The sequence below is a fragment of the Hyaena hyaena genome, unplaced genomic scaffold, assembly GCF_003009895.1.
Source record: "Hyaena hyaena isolate Hyena2069 unplaced genomic scaffold, ASM300989v1 scaffold_57, whole genome shotgun sequence".
In the NCBI taxonomy this organism is placed as follows: Eukaryota; Metazoa; Chordata; class Mammalia; order Carnivora; family Hyaenidae; genus Hyaena; species Hyaena hyaena.
The window spans coordinates 4,174,785-4,191,392 of NW_024080690.1; the positions used below are offsets into that span (position 1 = coordinate 4,174,785).

Here is a 16,608-nt window from a genome sequence, read left to right on the forward strand (position 1 = left end):
TTAACTTTATTGACATATACTCTGGCCCCCATTGTGCTCTATCACAGCGAATGCTTTGAGGGAATGTGTATTTTATGATCTTCAGCACAGCATCCTCCAAGTATAAATTAAGTCCCTGTGGTTGATTGATGTCACTGTTCAAAGCCTCTGTCTCCTTACTGGCCCCAGGGTCAGGGTGCCTGCACCAGGGGCTGGACCTGCTGCAGCGCCCTCCTCTGCTCTGGGCCCCACTCAAAGCTGCCTGACTTCATGTCACCAAGTCTCAGGGTCAGACCAGTCCTCCTAGAGGTGGATGGGCTTGTCCAGCATCAGGGACACCAAAGGTGATTTCTTCTAAACGTCAAAGACAGATGCTAAGCCCAATGGAAGGGAAGGTACCCCCCAATCTTGTTCATGGGGTCCCCAGGCAGGGATCTCTCACCAATGGGTAAATATATTTTATGGAAGTAATCAGTCTAAAATTTTACTGAGGGCTGCTGGAATTCTACAACATAAGAGAGCTGCTCTGTGGGTTGAGGTTGATCCCTGCTCACTAGGGTAAGAATAAGAAATGTGGGGGGGAATGTGCCCAAGGAGGGTCTCATCAATTATTACAGCCTGTAGTTTTTTGTGAAATCTCACAATTCCATCATGTGACTGCTCCAGGGGACTCAGAACTCATTCATTCTATTTTTATTTTATATTTTATTTCAGATCCTTATTCTGTGCAAGGCTGAGTAGGTGCTTTAGGAGATCAACGTGCAGATTTCTGGAAGCACTACTAAGTGAAGGCAGGTGAGGCTTCAAGCAGCAATTGGACCTTGGGTGCCCCTGGGCTCCTGCTACAAGAGGCCAAATGGATGTAAAGGCCACTGTGCGCAGCTGTGGCTCCCATAGGTCACACAGTCACCCTCTTCATTTACTGATGCAGACAGAACCTGTATGTCCCTTATAGGGCACGGAGTGGCCACTGAATACTCCATTCAACTCTTGCCTCTTTCTTGGTCGGAAGTTCAATTTGTGTTAACAATTGGAATAAAAAGGGGGAAGTCAAAGGGAATTTCAGGTAATTTAAAAAAAATCAGCTTACATGATCTAATCTGATCTCGCTTATTCTAGAGGGTTTAATATTCTCAAGATTTGTGTAAGCATTTCTTAGATGTTGAAATAGCTGAATATGGAAGAAACAGTGAATTTGAGATTCACAGCTTATAGTCTCCATTTTTGTGCAAGTAGACTAGTTTTTCTAAATAAAAAAAATCCAAAGAAAATTATTTTTTCCCTAGAATACTAAGTTCAGTTTCTCTCTTTCAAGCCTCAAATTCTTTGTTCAAAGGCAGATTCAACTTAAATTTGAAAGACTAGAATGCCCATGTCTCAAGCAAAGCAGGCTTTCTTACAAGGTCCCAACAGGCAGTGTAAGCAATTATTAAATTTGCAGACAAGCTGTGGCTTCAAGGAGATCATTGGAGCAGGGACTCCCCTTTCTGCCAGGGCGAGCCTAGGGCAGGTCTTAGAGGAGGTGAAAACTTACCAGGCAGAGAAGCTCAGGTGGCAATAGAGTTATTGTCTTACTCTGCCTGGTTAGTCTACACACAGCAGAGAGTATCACACTGAAAGACAAAATGCCTTCATCTCCAGCACATGATTCTCCCACCTCATGGATGAACTGTGTACCTGTATATGATTTTTTATAATGATTTCAAAGCAAAGGAAACAAAACTAACACGAATAGTTGGATACAGATTCCTAATCAACAGAGGAAGAGTAAGGTCTTGAGGATTCAGAAAAGTCAGGTGTGTAAACATACCTGGCTCCCTCAGAGAACCTCTCTGCTCGGACGATGAAACACATGCATGAGCCTCCCCGACCCCGCTGTGCACCGGGAGTCATCCTCTTGTGGGTAAAACATTGTAGTTGTTCCCAAGAGACGGACATATTTAATCCCAGGGGCCTGAGGGGCAGGAATCCCCTCCAGATCACCTAGGATTGGGGGTGTCCTCAATGGCGGGTCAATCTCAGTTTTCTGACAGTGATGTCACCGGATCTTTAATCAGGATGTACCTCCATTTGTGTCCATGGAGGGAGGAGGCCTCTGTGTGTGTCTGAGCTTCGACAAAACAGCGTGGGTTTGGGCTGTTTGGATCCACAAAGTGTACAGCACACATGCCCACAATGTGGGAGAGTCTCTTACTCCCCACCTCTGACAGGACGCAGACTCAGAAGTGCCCCCTGCAACACTGCCTTCCCACATCACACTCATGCTTCCAGTGTCATTGAACCCAAACCAATCTCCTCCTACCACACACACAAAACTACAGCAACACCCACCTGTGTAAGATTGTTTCTCATTCAGCTGCTGATGGTCAAGTATAGAGACACAGAGAGCAGCTCTGTAACCCCCCCCAGCCCCCCCTCACATGTCCCTTCACCAGATGTTATTATTTTGTGTTCAGGCTGCAATGACTTGACTTGGCTAGTGGGCAGTTTGGGTGTCCAGGGCACAGGATGGCCTGATAGAATTAAGAGCATCACACTTTCTGTCTACAGAGAGTATAGGAAAGACATGCAGCCTGGGTGACCAATTCTATAGCACGTTACGTGTGTGGTGTATTTAAGGGAAACAGATTATGTGATAAAACGACAGCCCGAATCAAAGACTCTTACAGATTTTACATTAATTTTGTAGAAAATAACAAACTGCAGGAAACTGAAGCATCCTAAAGACTGCTTTGTAAGAGTAGCCTTTTCAAGCATTGATTTGTAACAAAAGAAAACACACGTTTCTCACTGTTACTCTTTTTCTCACAGTCCAAGTTTCCAATTTGGGTGATTCGTCTCCAAGCCTGCCAGAACAAAGCCCCACAAAGCTGTGGGTCAAAAGGGCAGCATTCTCCAGTGCTGGAGCTCTGGGGGCAAGAAGTCTGAAATCAATGCTGTGGAGCAGCTCTCACCCAGCACCCAGGTCCCTAGTGAGCATCTTCGATGCAAGTCCATAGAAATGTCCACTTGAAGGGAGTGAATCCTGTTTCTCTTGTTCCAACACACAGAACCTACTTTTAAACTGTGAACTCATGGCTGTGGCTGCATAAAATACGTGACAGGAAAGAGTAGATGTGGGAAGAGATTTTCCATAACTATGTAGAAAAAACTAATTTAAAATTATTACTTGGTCCTTTTGTTCTATTATATTCACTACCAGAAACATACATTTCTTTTGCCCTTTCCTCTTGTCTTCAACAGAGCTAGATACCAGTGGAGAACAATTTTGCACTGCTGGTGGGAATGCAAACTGGTGCAGCCACTGTGGAAAACAGTATGGAGGTTCCTCAAAGAATTAAAAATAGAGCTGGGGTAAGACTGAGCACTTACACCTCTATGTATTTATCCAAAGAATGCAAAAATGCTGATGTGAAGGGGCACGTGCATCCCAGTGTTTATAGCAGTGCTATCAGTAGTAGCCAAACTATGGAAAGAGCCTAAATGTCCATCGACTATTGAATGGTTAACGAACTGTGGCATATATATATATATATATATATATACAGTGGAACAACATAGATGGAAGTAGAGTGTATTCTGCTAAGCATAGTAAGTCAGTCAGATAAAGACAAATCTCATATGACTTCACTCATATGTGGAATTTAAGAAACAAAACAAATGAACCTAGGGCAAGGGAGAGAAAATTAAGATAAGAACATGGATGGAGGTAAGCCATAAGTGACTCTTAATTGTAGAGAACAAATTGAGGGTTGCTGGAGGGGCATTGAGTGGGGGACAGGCTAAATGAGTGATGGGCATTAAGGAGGGCACTGGCTGGGATTAGCAATAGGTTTTATATGAAGAGATGAAAGCATAAATTCTACTCTTGAAACCATTATAACGCTGTTTGTTCACTACCTTGCGTTTAAATTTAAAAATCATTGGGGGCGCCTGGGTGGCTCAGTTGGCTAAGCATCTGACTTCAGCTTAGGTCATGGTCTCCTGTTTCATGAGGTCAAGCCCCACATCGGGCTCTGTGCTGACAGCTCAGAGTCTGGAGTCACAGTTCAGATTCTGTCTATTCCTCTCTCTCTGCCTCTCCCCCTGCTTGCAGTCTGCCTTTCTCTCTTTCAAAAATAAAAACTTTTAAAAATAATTTTAAATTAACAATAAAATAAATCTTAAAATAAGTAAAGCAAAGTCTTTTTTTAATCAGAGAAAAATTCTTACAGTATTTTGAATTTTCTAACAGATTATGAGATAAAATAACCAGTTAAAATGGCAGACTTTTAAGGGAGGAATAAATTAATTTTATAGAAAGTAGCAATATTTTATGAAATTCATGCATTTTAAAATATTTTGTAAGAACATTTTAAGAATCAGGGGCGCCTGGGTGGCTTAGTCGGTTAAGCGTCCGACTTTCGCTTAGGTCATGATCTCGCGGTTCGTGTGTTTGAGCCCCGCGTCGGGCTCTGTGCTTACTGCCAGCTCAGAGCCTGGAGCCTGTTTTAGAGTCTGTGACTCCCTCTCTCTCTGACCCTCCCCTGCTCACGCTGTCTCTCTCTCTCCTAGAAATAAATAAAAATATAAAAAAAAAAAAGAACATTTTAAGAATCAATGTGTATTTAAGAATACATTAAAAGAAAGCATGATGGGTTTCTTGCTGTTAGTCTTTTCCCTAGAAATTAGGTTTCCATACTGGAGAGTAGGTAAAACCGATTAATTTATACCTTTACAGAATGACGCTTTAAAACTAGGTGAAGGTATATAATATTGTTCTTTTTCTGTTTTTATCTTTGTTTTCATGTTCAATGCCATTTTTTTCTTGCTCACCTGCATATATTTTTTGACTTCTTACTCCAGGATGGTAAATTAGGAGCCCGATATTTTCTGAAGTAAAACCCATATTGAAATAGTAGCATAATAAACAAAAGTCAAAGACACACAGAAGTTCCAAAAGGTAATGAAAGAAAAAAGGTAAATGAAATTGTTAGTCGTGAAATAGGAGACACTTATTGTATTCCTGTCTCCTTACCATCATGTGTCACTGGCCACCCAGATTCTTACCATAGAGCTCAACAGTGAAAACCGTGTATCATTTTTACCGAATCATATTTTACAACGCTGTTAAAAATTCTTATTTTCGAGGATTGTGCAGAAGATAGTCTAGCCAAGCTCTCTTCTAGAAGCTTATGGAGATCAGTGTCTATTTGTTTGTGTTCTTTGGCAGGTAAGTCTGACTTGGGGTTAGTTACACAAGATGACCTCTAGCCACAGACTCTACTTTTCCATCACTCTAGGCTGGTTTCTTTGTTTTGTTTTGGGTAACAAAGGACGGTGACTCCTTTGCTCGTGGATGAATTTAAAATCAGCTCCATTTTCCACGAGCTGTTCAATCCATCCTGACTCACTTCACTGACAAGGGACAGAGACTCAGGTGCCTCTCCTACTTGAATGCCCCGCGGCAGGGTATCCGGCTTGCCCTGAGCAGTGGCATCTTTGGGGGGGAAAGGCAGGGAAACATCAGTCACAGGAAAGGGTTACCCCAGGACGTACAACAGTGTCTCCAGTTCTTGCTCTTCTCACATACAAATCTCCTTGAACTCTACGTTCATGGCCATGGCCGTGACTCATTCAGGTCGGGGAGAGACTCAGGTTTTCACACAGAAGGAACGAGAACCTGGAAGGCCTGACAGAACCTGTCCTCCATGATGAGAAAGACTGTACGAGAAGAGATTTCTAACCACCACACAGAAAACACAGTCCTTGCTTCTGTGATTCCGCTCTCTTAGGAAGCCTTCCGTGAAGAAATTCCTTTGGTTTCTCTGGTACGTGTGAGGCAAGTATGATGGGAGGTACACCCGTCAGTGGATGTCCAGGATTTTATATTCACTGCCTGGTGCATGAATCTTCCCTGTCCTCCTCTGACATGAATCGGGCTGTTAGCTCTCTATACGGAGGACACGGCCTGGTTTCCCTGTCAAGGCCTCTCTCTCCCAGAGTGCTTTCATGGTGCTTACCTCCCCACATGACCTACAATGGTGGTTCTACACTTGCGTTTCACTTCTGAACCCGTTACCCTGGGGACCACAGAGAGCTGACCACACTTGAAGGAGCAGAACACCCTCTGCTGGAGGAAACACCCTCTTGATCACCAGCAGCGTTGATGGAAACTATTTTGTCTGTAGATGAGCTGGCAGGAAGCCAAGAAGATGGCCCTTCACTTCCCAGTGGTTGAACCGAACTAGACACACATGTCCACATAATCAGTGTCTCTCTCCTTCCTAGAGAGTCAAGGCCAGTGCTCGGGTCCTCACCGCAGACCCAGATTTCCATGATCAGATCTTACTTCACACTCTGCAGGCAGAACAACTGTGTCTTTAGTGCTTTTCCTCCAACCCCACAACATGATTATGTGAATTTGTTCACATGATAAAGGCTGTACCCTCTGTTGGCTCTTTCAAATCTGCTGCAGCCACAGGACATTTGCATAGTGTCCCTAGGGAGGACCTTCCCTTGCAAGTCTGAGATAAAAGGTCACCTCTAAAATGGTCTTGACTTATGAGAGCTCATCAGTTCAACTTCACAAAATGAAATTCCCTGCTCAGCTCTTGGGGCTCTTCATGCTCTGGATCCCAGGTGAGTGCAGAGGGGGGATGAGAGAGGAGAATGGGGTGTGGAGGGTGAGCGAGAGTGACCCCACTGCTCCCCATGTGTACTCTGACCATACATGGTCATGCTCCAAGGAAGAGAACTTGATCTTATGAGATTTAGGAACCACCTAAAATGAACAATGACCAGTGTCGGATGAAGACTTTAAAAGAATGAATCACCTGTGCCTTGTAAATATTACTGTTTTTATTATGATGTGGGTCATTTTCTTTTTCAAACTAATTAACCTGAAGTAATTAACAAAAGGAAAATCACGAAAATGGCTTGTAAGGTCTGTATGCATCCTTGAACTTCTCTCTCATTATTTTAGGATCCAGTGGAGATATTGTGATGACACAGAGCCCTCTGTCCCTGCCCATCACCCCTGGACAGCCGGCCTCCATCTCCTGCAGGGCCAGTCAGAGCCTCGTGCACAGTAATGGAAACACCTATTTAAACTGGTACCAGCAGAAGCCAGGCCAGTCTCCACGGCTCCTCATCTATTATGCTTCCAATCGGGCCTCTGGGGTCCCTGATAGGTTCAGTGGCAGCGGGTCAGGGACAGATTTCACCCTGAGAATCAGCAGGGTGGAGGCTGAGGACGTCAGGGTTTATTACTGCCAGCAAGCTCTACAAACTCCTCCCACGGTGATTAAACATAGAACAAAAACCTGCCTGGCTGGGGATTTCAACTGCCCCAAAGTGTTGCTTGTCTGGGTGGCCCACAGCAGGTTGTCGGAGTGTGTGTAAGCGGAAGATGTTGGACACCCCAGGGAACTAGGTCGCGGCTGAGGGCCCCGCACCACGAGGACTTTGGCTCCCCTCGGGCACCATGTGCTAAGGCCCCATCAGGTGCCACAGCCTTAGGATGGCAGAAGCGGTCCTGGGATGGGTCTGTGGTCTTACGTTTCTTTTTTGGGTGTGTTGTTAGGGATGGAAGTAGGCCTCCCAGGCCGGGGATTTTTGGCTTCGGGTAGCCCCGCCCCCCACTGTTTTCCAGGATGGCGAAAGTGTTTATACTCCATCACCTACGTGTACATACCAGTTGCTATAAGTGCTTTGCAATCCTTCTTATATCAGACATTTATTGTCTCCATGCTGGTAGATCCTGAAAGGGTATTGTGCTAAAAATGTACATTTCCTTGATGACCAAGATGTTGAGAAATTTTTCATGTTTATATTTTATTATCCATTCAGATATCCTTTTTTTTTGAAAGTGCTTTTTTTTGCTTGTTTAAATTATATAGTATGTATACTTACATATCATCATATCATTTAATACATAATTTGCATGTTTATACATAAATATATATAGCTTGTCTCTTTCTTCTAGGGAGTTCCTTATACATTCAGAAATAAACTTTTCTCATACTGGAGAAACCGCTCCTGCTTCACGGCATGTCTGTATTTAGCTCAGGTCATAATCTCTCCGTTCACGAGTTTGAGCCACGTGACTGGCTCTGTACTGACAGCTCCGAGCCTGGACCTGCTTCATATTCTGTGTCTCCCTCTTTCCACTCCACCCACCCCCAACATTATGTGTCTCCAAAATGAATTAAAACAAAAAATTAAAAATATATTAAAACTCCTTTCCCACCTTTAGAGACCAAAGGTACTCTCCTATACTTTCTTCAAGAAGCATAATTACTTTACTGGTTATGTGTAGAAATATGATCTTCCATTAACTCATGTTTTTGCATAATGTGAGATGGGCCAAGGCATTTATTCCCATTTCTATAATTTATTAAAAAGGAAAAATGACCAATAATCTACCTTCCTTCCTTTGTTAGAAATCAAGGGACAGTGTACATGTGGGCCATTCCCTGGATTCCTGTTTTGTTCTATTTGTTTGCCTATCTTTATACCTCATATACACTACAGTGTATTAGTCAGCTTTATAAGAACTTTTAAACCTCATATTATTAGTTTTCTGACTTTATTTTACTTCCTAGGAGTTCCTTGGATATTGTAGGTCATATAAATTTGACCTAAATTAGAATATCATTTTCTTTAATTTTGGGGAAAAAAAGTCCTTGGGGATTTTAATGGATTACATTCAATATTTATATCAATTTGGAAAAAGTTGACACTTAATAATATTGAGTCCTTTATTAACATACAAAATGTCTTATATACCAAAATCTTCTCTAACCTGCTATCGGTACTATATATGTTTTTATTTATTTATTTTGAAAGAGAGAAGAGAGAGAAAGCAATAGAACCTGAATGAATTTATTTTGAAAGAGAGAGGGAGAGAGAAAATCCCAAGCAGGTTTTGGCTGTCAGTGCAGAGCCCCATGTGGGGCTGGTTCCCATGAACCGGGAAATCATAGCCAGATCCAAAACCAAGCTTGGGACGCTTAAGTGTCTGAGCCACCCAGGCACCTGAGATATTGTATAGATTGATATTGAATCCACAGCCTTTACTAAAATATTTCTAGGGTTTTCTTTCCAATTTTTAAAGATTTATACACACAATTTGTTAGCATAAGTAAAGCTAGTGTAATGGAACACATTTTACACGTTTTTACATTACAAAGATGAAATGTAGAGAGAGATACCACTGCATCCTATTTCTTGTCTTTTTTCTTTATTCCTTTGTAACCTCAGGTATTTATGGCGACCTTATGTTTGACTGAGTGTCCAGTCTCTGTCTGGAGCTCCTGGATAGAGAATCCTCATTACCCACAAAGCCAATGAGAATGTCAAGGACACTCATGGGAAAACATATTTGAACTGGTTCCAACAGAAAAGGAGAAAACCTAAGCACCTCATCTACCAGATTTCTCAGCTACAGCCTGGGATCCTGGGACAGTTCAGTGGCAGGTAGTCTGACAGGGGTTTCCCACGCACCATCAGCAGCCAGGAGGCTGAAGTGCCACCATCTTCCTTCCCTCCTCCCACAGTGTTGCAGTCCCCAACACACACTCCACAAAACCCACCTCCATGAGACTCCATGCTCAGTTGCTTCCCCTGCTCTGGGCCCTTCCTGTCGTGTCTCAATCACTGACTTGATTAATCTGTGACTATTAAATTGAAACAAAAACCAAACCCCAAAACCCCAGGGCTAGAAACCAACTGTGCTGAGCTTTAGTCAAGCACCATCCAGTGCCATTTCAATAATCTTGGAAATAAATAAATAATGTCTTGCATTTAGTTTCAGAAGCATGAAGATAGAAAAACATGTCTTGTCTTGAAAGAAGTCATGAGATGAGGTATTAGTAAATCACACTTGAAAGATGATAAACACATTTTATCCATTTTAAACCAAACCTGGTTACATATGAGTCTTTTTTCTTTATTAAGTGAAAGATTTATTGAGGAGATGAATCATGTGTGTTCCCTACAGACTCTGGTCTAGTGATGGATGTCATAGCATCAACTTCTTGAGTGACAGTGAAGAGTCTCACAGCCCAGACTCAGGACCCCACATCAGAAAAACCTGACAGTTGCTATATCACCACAGAGCCATTAGATGGCAGACAGACCCCACAGTAAACCAAAGAAACATAGTCCTGATCCTAAAATACAGAGAGCAAGAGTGATACTGTCCAGTTATCCCCCAGGAGCTCCGAAGGCTGAATGGGTCTCAGGTGTGATGGGGACACTGGGAGGAGCGGCCTGTGTGCCAGGGGTGGGGGTGAGGTTGGAGAAAACCCCTTGCGTGGCTGTGCTCCATGCCCACGTGGCCTTGCTCCATCCCCTCTGTGTGGCTGTGTCTCAGAGCACTTCCCTCCCTTCTTGGAGCAGGATCAGCTTCAGCAGGAACCTCGGGGACGTGGGAACCCCAGCTTTGCTCCTTTCCTTCCTGCAGACCTGACTCTGGTGGGAAAAGAAGACTCAGGCTTAATCCTCAGTTTGTTTGCATTGAATTTGGACATTCCGGGGCGCCTGGGTGGCTCAGTCGGTTAAGCATCTGACTTCGGTTCAGGTCATGATTTCACAATTTGTGGGTTCGAGCCACGCCTCAGGCTCTGTGCTGACAGCTCAGAGCCTGGAGTCTGTTTCGGATTCTGTGTCTCCCTCGCTCTCTGTCCCTCCCCCACTCATGCTCTGTCTCTCTCTGCCTGAAAAATTAAAAAAGAAAACTATTTTTTAAAAAAAAAAAGAATAGCGGTTCATTATTTCCCATGATTCCGGGGGTGCCTGGGTGGTCTCTCTGCTGGTTTGCCAGGGCTCACTCATACAGCTGTGGGCAGCTGTAAGGTCAGCAGGCCTGAAAGACCCAAACTGGTCTCTCCCCATAGTGACCAGGTGATGCTACTTGTTGCCTGGGGAGCCTTGAGTCTCCTCTTAGTCACATACAAGGGCAGGTGTGGCTAGAGACCTCCACCCCCACGTGCAGGCTCTAGGGAGTGAATTCACTCTAGAAATTTATAAATTAATAGCAATGTGACTTTTAATATCACCATCCACTGGCAATTGTGAACAATGTCAATGACAAGACCCTCTGCCCACAGGAAGGACCACTCCATTCCCGACAGCACACTCCCTGCCACACCACTGGATGGCCTACTCACATGATTGGTTGTTGGTACTGGTTGCTGGCTGGGTGCCTCAGTGGTCCGTCCATGTGGCCTCTCATCGGCCATGAGTTTGGCCAGCTTTCTTGCATCTAAGGTGGAGGGTGAAAGCTGCAAGGCCTCTCAAAGCCCAGACACCAAAACTGGTCCAGATCCCCTTTCACCACATGCTGTTTGACACAGCACATCACAGGATGCACTTGGATTCAAGAAATCAAGAAATAGACTCTACAGTCAAAAGGAAATCAACTCTTCTCTCAATGGGACAAACATGTGGCAGTGATCTGATCTACTATTCGTGTCTTCAATTACAAGTTTAACAACAACAAAGAGAAGAATGGCTGTGATGTGTATTTAATACTTATTATGTGCAGTAATGGAGCTAAGTCTTGATATGAGATGTTTTATTTGCATCTTCCAGTTGAAGACTATGAGGCAGAGAGGTTATGAGATGTGTCCACATTCATTCAGACAGTAACTCAGGATACTAATCAGAAAATCTGATTCATGAAGGGCATTGGGTGGTGTGACCCCCCAGAGGAATTCTGCACAGCTGACTGATTTGAAAAATTCTTTGAGAAGCACTAGCACTGGTGGTGGATAGTCCTATAATAAATAATCTGAAACCACAGATATATCCCAAATCTGACCCCCTCATACTGCTCCCACTGCCTAACCTGGTGCAAGCCTCCATCATCTTTCCCCTGGGGCAGGGCTGCTCCCTCCACAAACGTGGTCAGCTTCTCCCCTAGTCCACCTGCAGTCTGTTCTCAGTCAGCAACGTTCCCTCACATCTGCTGCTGACACAAGTTTGTTGGTCAGGTAGCGTGACGCTGAATGAGGACTTTCTGAGGCACAGACGGAGGTGCTGACAGTAGCATGGTAGACAAGGATGGCAACCAGTAGCCAGACTTAGGTTCTACTGTAGAGACGACAATTGGCTGTCCCCTTTTGTTGTGATGGAGGGGGTGTATAAAATATAGCTACTTCCAGATGGGTAGCTGGATCCCCTGGGCACTGAAGCCCTATCAGCGTTCAGGGATAGGATAAATCTTTTCCTCTGAATTGTTGTGCAATTCCCTGGTGGGGGAAATGCCGTATAAACCTCAGTTAGTGGAAGTCTGTGTTGTGGAGCCCATGCCTCACCTCCATCCTTACCACCATGGCCACCTAATGCCTGAGCCCAAGGCGCAAGCAATAGAGTGTCTGGGAAAGAGGCTAACTGCATCCCCAGAGTGGGTCATCGTGTCTGCCTGATGACTGAGAGCTTCCTGCACAGGGAGTGTGTTGTCAAGAGCATTTGCACAGGACACAAATACACTTACTCTAAGTGTCTAATCCAGAGATCCATTCATAAAACTCTCCTTTTGTGCTTCTGGTCACCAACCTCCCAGGTCATTTGATCCAACCTTCTGACCATGTGACCACACTGTTAATGACTGCCCTGGAATGTTGTAGATCTCTGATTTGGGTTCTCTCTGAAGGATAACATGGGTCACAAAACACAACTCCAGTGGTGACCACTAGATGAATTTCCTCCCACATGATCTTCCCCCAACTATGTTTAAAGTGGTCGTTAAAGTTAAAAATCTACTTTGGAGGTCTGACAGCATATCCTGCACCAATTAAATCTGAATTATTTTGTTTCTCATTCATTGTCTATAGAGAATTCACATCAGGCTTTAGGTGTGAGATGAGGGAAAGGGAGGAATTCAATAAGCGCAGGCCCCAGAAAGGCAGAACAAAGTCCCTATGCACAGCATGTGTGCCTTGGGGACTTCAGGGACTAACTGTATTTCCACTGTTACCTGATGACGGAAGGCTATTGTGCAGCATACATTTCTATCTGGGAGGAACACATACCACTGAATTCATAAAGGACTGTAGAGATCACATGGCTTCTTTGTGTCCTAAAGACTGCAGGTAGTCACTAGCAGCACTTGATAGTATGTCAGGGCTATTATCCCTAAAAGGGATGGGCATCTTCCGAAGAAATCATGACATTGTTATTCCAATACCCAAGGTCTATACTGTGGTTCTATTGGAGTTTTCTGGAGCCTGCAAGCACAGTCCCTACCTGCCATGGGGCACGTTAAACATCACTGGCTTGCTGAATCATGAGGTCACTGCATGCTGAACTTGGTGCAGAGTCTTCTTCTGCTCTGGGACTCACTCGACACTGGCAACCTTACTTGTGAATACATAAATAGGTCAAAGACTCCCTCAAAAATGAACATTTGCCTTCAGAATCCAAAGAAGACTACCTAGGTTTGACTCTATCTTCTGGTTATGAGATTCATGTCTTTAGTTTAGAAATAGTCTATCAATATTCCCCAGATCATTCAGCTACTAGAAACTTATTTACAACCACAACCAGAGCCATGAGGGAGCTGGGGGTCAATTGTGTTATTTGACTCGGGCTTCTCTATTTAGTCAGAATTTAATCTATGACAAAGGAGGCAAAAATATACATTGGAGTAAATACAGTCTCCTCAGAAATGATTATGGGAGTCAGTTAAGCATCCGATTCTTGATTTCAGCTCAAGTCATGATCTCACTCACAGTGGTGGGATCTAGCCTCAAGTTGTGCTCCAAGCTGGGCATGGAGCCTGCTTAAGATTCTGTCTTTCCCTCTCCCTCTCCCTCAGCATTTCCCTCTCCCCAAAACCAACCACCCAACCAACAAAAAATGAAATATACATTAATATATATGTATATATATAATGATACTGGGTAAAGAGGACAACTACACGCAAAACAATGAAACCAGACCATGTTCTTGTACCACCCTCAAAAATATACTCAAGATGGATTAGAGTCCTAAATATCAAACCTGAAACCATAAACCTCTTAAAAGAAAACATAGGTAGTAATCTCTTGGACACTGACCCTAGCAACATATTTATCAATATGCCTCCTCAGGCATGGGGAAAAAGAGCAAAATAAACTATTGAATCCACACCAACATAAAAAGCAAAGAAAACCATCAACAAAACAAGAAGGCAACCCAATGAATGGAAAAACATATTTGCAAATGACCTACCCAACAAGAGGTTAGTGTCCAAGATATATAAAGAACTCAGAGCACTCAAAACTAAAAAAGCAAACTTTCCAACCGACTCTGGATTTTTAATTATGCAAGCCCGAAGAATGACTTCTTACAATTGGAAAAAATTTAGCCAATATCTTTAAAAATTATTTTGTGCTTCTCCTCTACACAATCTCTTCTTATAACTCCAAATATACACACAATAGACTGCTTGAAGCTGTCACAAAGGTCACTGCTGCTCTGCTCATTTTATTTATTCCAAGTTCAGAAGGAGTTTTCCACAAACGCAGTAAATTCCTCACATGTATATCACTCAGTACATGGTCAAAGATCAAGGAGAAACTCTATAGAAACACTGGGTACTGTCTTTGTGTTGACAAAATACCATACCAAGGGCATCCAAAAAACAGATCAAAGACAAAGCTGTCTGGCCTCAGTAATATCCCGGGGCACCAGATGCAGAGAGCTTTCTTCTTGAACTGTGTCCTTCTCCATAGAACCTATATTAGATGGAGAGGCAGCAAAGAAAGCATGTTATGAGCGTGGAAGAGAACACAAGACATGTTACTCAAAGGACAGTAGAGTCATTCTGGCTCATGCCCCCCAAGGAGAAACGTGTCCTCTACAGGCCCATCTGTGCTGCCCTGGTCAGGTGTGGGCACCTGGCAGACAGGCTCCTGAGTTGTGCTATTAAGAATAGCCAGCCCCACAGCTGTGCCCAGCCTGTCCCCTCCTCTGCTGATTTGTAGATTACTGAGGCGTCACCCACTGTCCTGAACACTGATTGATAGGCTGGCCACACCCTGTCCTGGACTCAGACCCAGTAAGGAGACAGCATGGACATAAAGCCTCCCCCTCCCCCACCTCAGCTCCTGAGCCTCCTGCTGCTCTGGCTCCCATTTAAAGAAGGAGACACTGGGAATGTACTCAGCTCATGTGCTCTGTACTGCCTGGCCCTCCTGTGAAGTCTTCTTATCACATGAATCAGAGTGTGGATATGTGTGTCTCTTTGTCCAATCTCAGGAGCCAGCTGTGACATCCAGATGACCCTGTCTCCATCCTCGCTGTCTGCATCTCCCAGAGACAGAATCCCCATCACTTGCTGGGGAAGTCAGAATGTGAACACATGGGTGGCCTGGTATCAGCAGAAACCAGGAAAAACTACCAAGGTTCTGATCTTCATGATGCATCCATGACAAGATTTGAACTCTGAATCCTGAAAGTGCCTCAGACTTCGCTGCACTCTCAGGTAGAAAAGCAATATCACCAGTAAGGGTGTCAGATCAGATGCATATGAATGGACACCTCCTGTGATCCTGGCTGGTGTGAGAAGACACCCACATCTACAACAGAGACCATCAGGGGAGAGTGGCCACTATGGTAATTCACAGATGGAATGATTGTATGCAGAGAAAATTGCAAATAATTTATAAAGAAACTACCAGAAATAATTGGTGACATAGGGCGTGCTTGGATCAAAGTCAACCTGCAAAAGTCAGTTTGATTTCTATGTAACTGAAACAAATGCTTAAAACTTAAACTTAGAAAACACATGATTTGCAAGTGCTTCAAAAGCATCCAATATTTAGGGGAAAAAAAACAAAATACACTCAATGTTCCAGAATGTTATTCAAAAAGTCCCAGAAAACGTAATCCCAAAAGGCCATATTATTTCCAAGCACTGAAAGACTCTATGTCATGAACTTGTGAATTCTGTCTTCCCCTTCTGTCCATGTTTATGTAGAAGCTGGAAAGTTCACACCTCACAAATCTCCAGCTCAAGCTCGAGCTGCGCCCCATCCCCCTCCCTGCGCCTCAGAAACGCTCAATATTCTGTCCCGTGGAAACCAGGCTGGCCCTGCTTGTGCACATGCTGCCCTCTCCAGATGTCCCTTGTAGGGATAATAAACACCCTCTCAATTTCTCTTGGTTGGTGGAGTACGTCAGCCTCAAATAATGCCTAGTCATTGGAAAAAGAGTCCTTCCGACCTCCATGGAAAATCCCTAAAACATAAATAGTGAAGGAGATAAGGAAAGAAGGAAAGCTCAGAGCGTTGAACCCCACCTTTCTTTCTTCAGTGAGAATCTGACATAAAGGAAAGGCTGAGAGGCCTCATTGCTGAGGACGGTGTTCAGCAACCTCACACTGTCATAGGTAAAAATCAAACTCGGGGCGCCTGGGTGGCCCAGTCGGCTACGTGTCTGACTCTTGATCTTGGCTCAGGTCATGATCTCACAATCTGTAGTCAAGCTCCACGTGGAGCTCTGCATTGATGGTGAGGAAACTGCATGGGTATTTGTCTCCTATTATATTGATTCCTCACCCACTTGTGCTCTCTCTCACTATCTCTCTTCTCTCAAAATAAAATTAAAAACTGAAAAAAAAATTTTGTTAACCTTCAAGGACTAGTAAGAAGAAGAGAC

At 43.9% G+C, this 16,608-nt stretch overlaps 1 gene segment (V, D, J or C); it reads left to right on the forward strand.

Moving 5' to 3' along the window:
* The first annotated feature begins 6,264 nt into the window (after window positions 1-6,264).
* Window positions 6,265-7,747, forward strand: LOC120231562. The segment is given in 2 exon segments: window positions 6,265-6,600; window positions 6,944-7,747. Coding segments are annotated over 2 exon segments (510 nt in total).
* The last annotated feature ends 8,861 nt before the right edge of the window (window positions 7,748-16,608 follow it).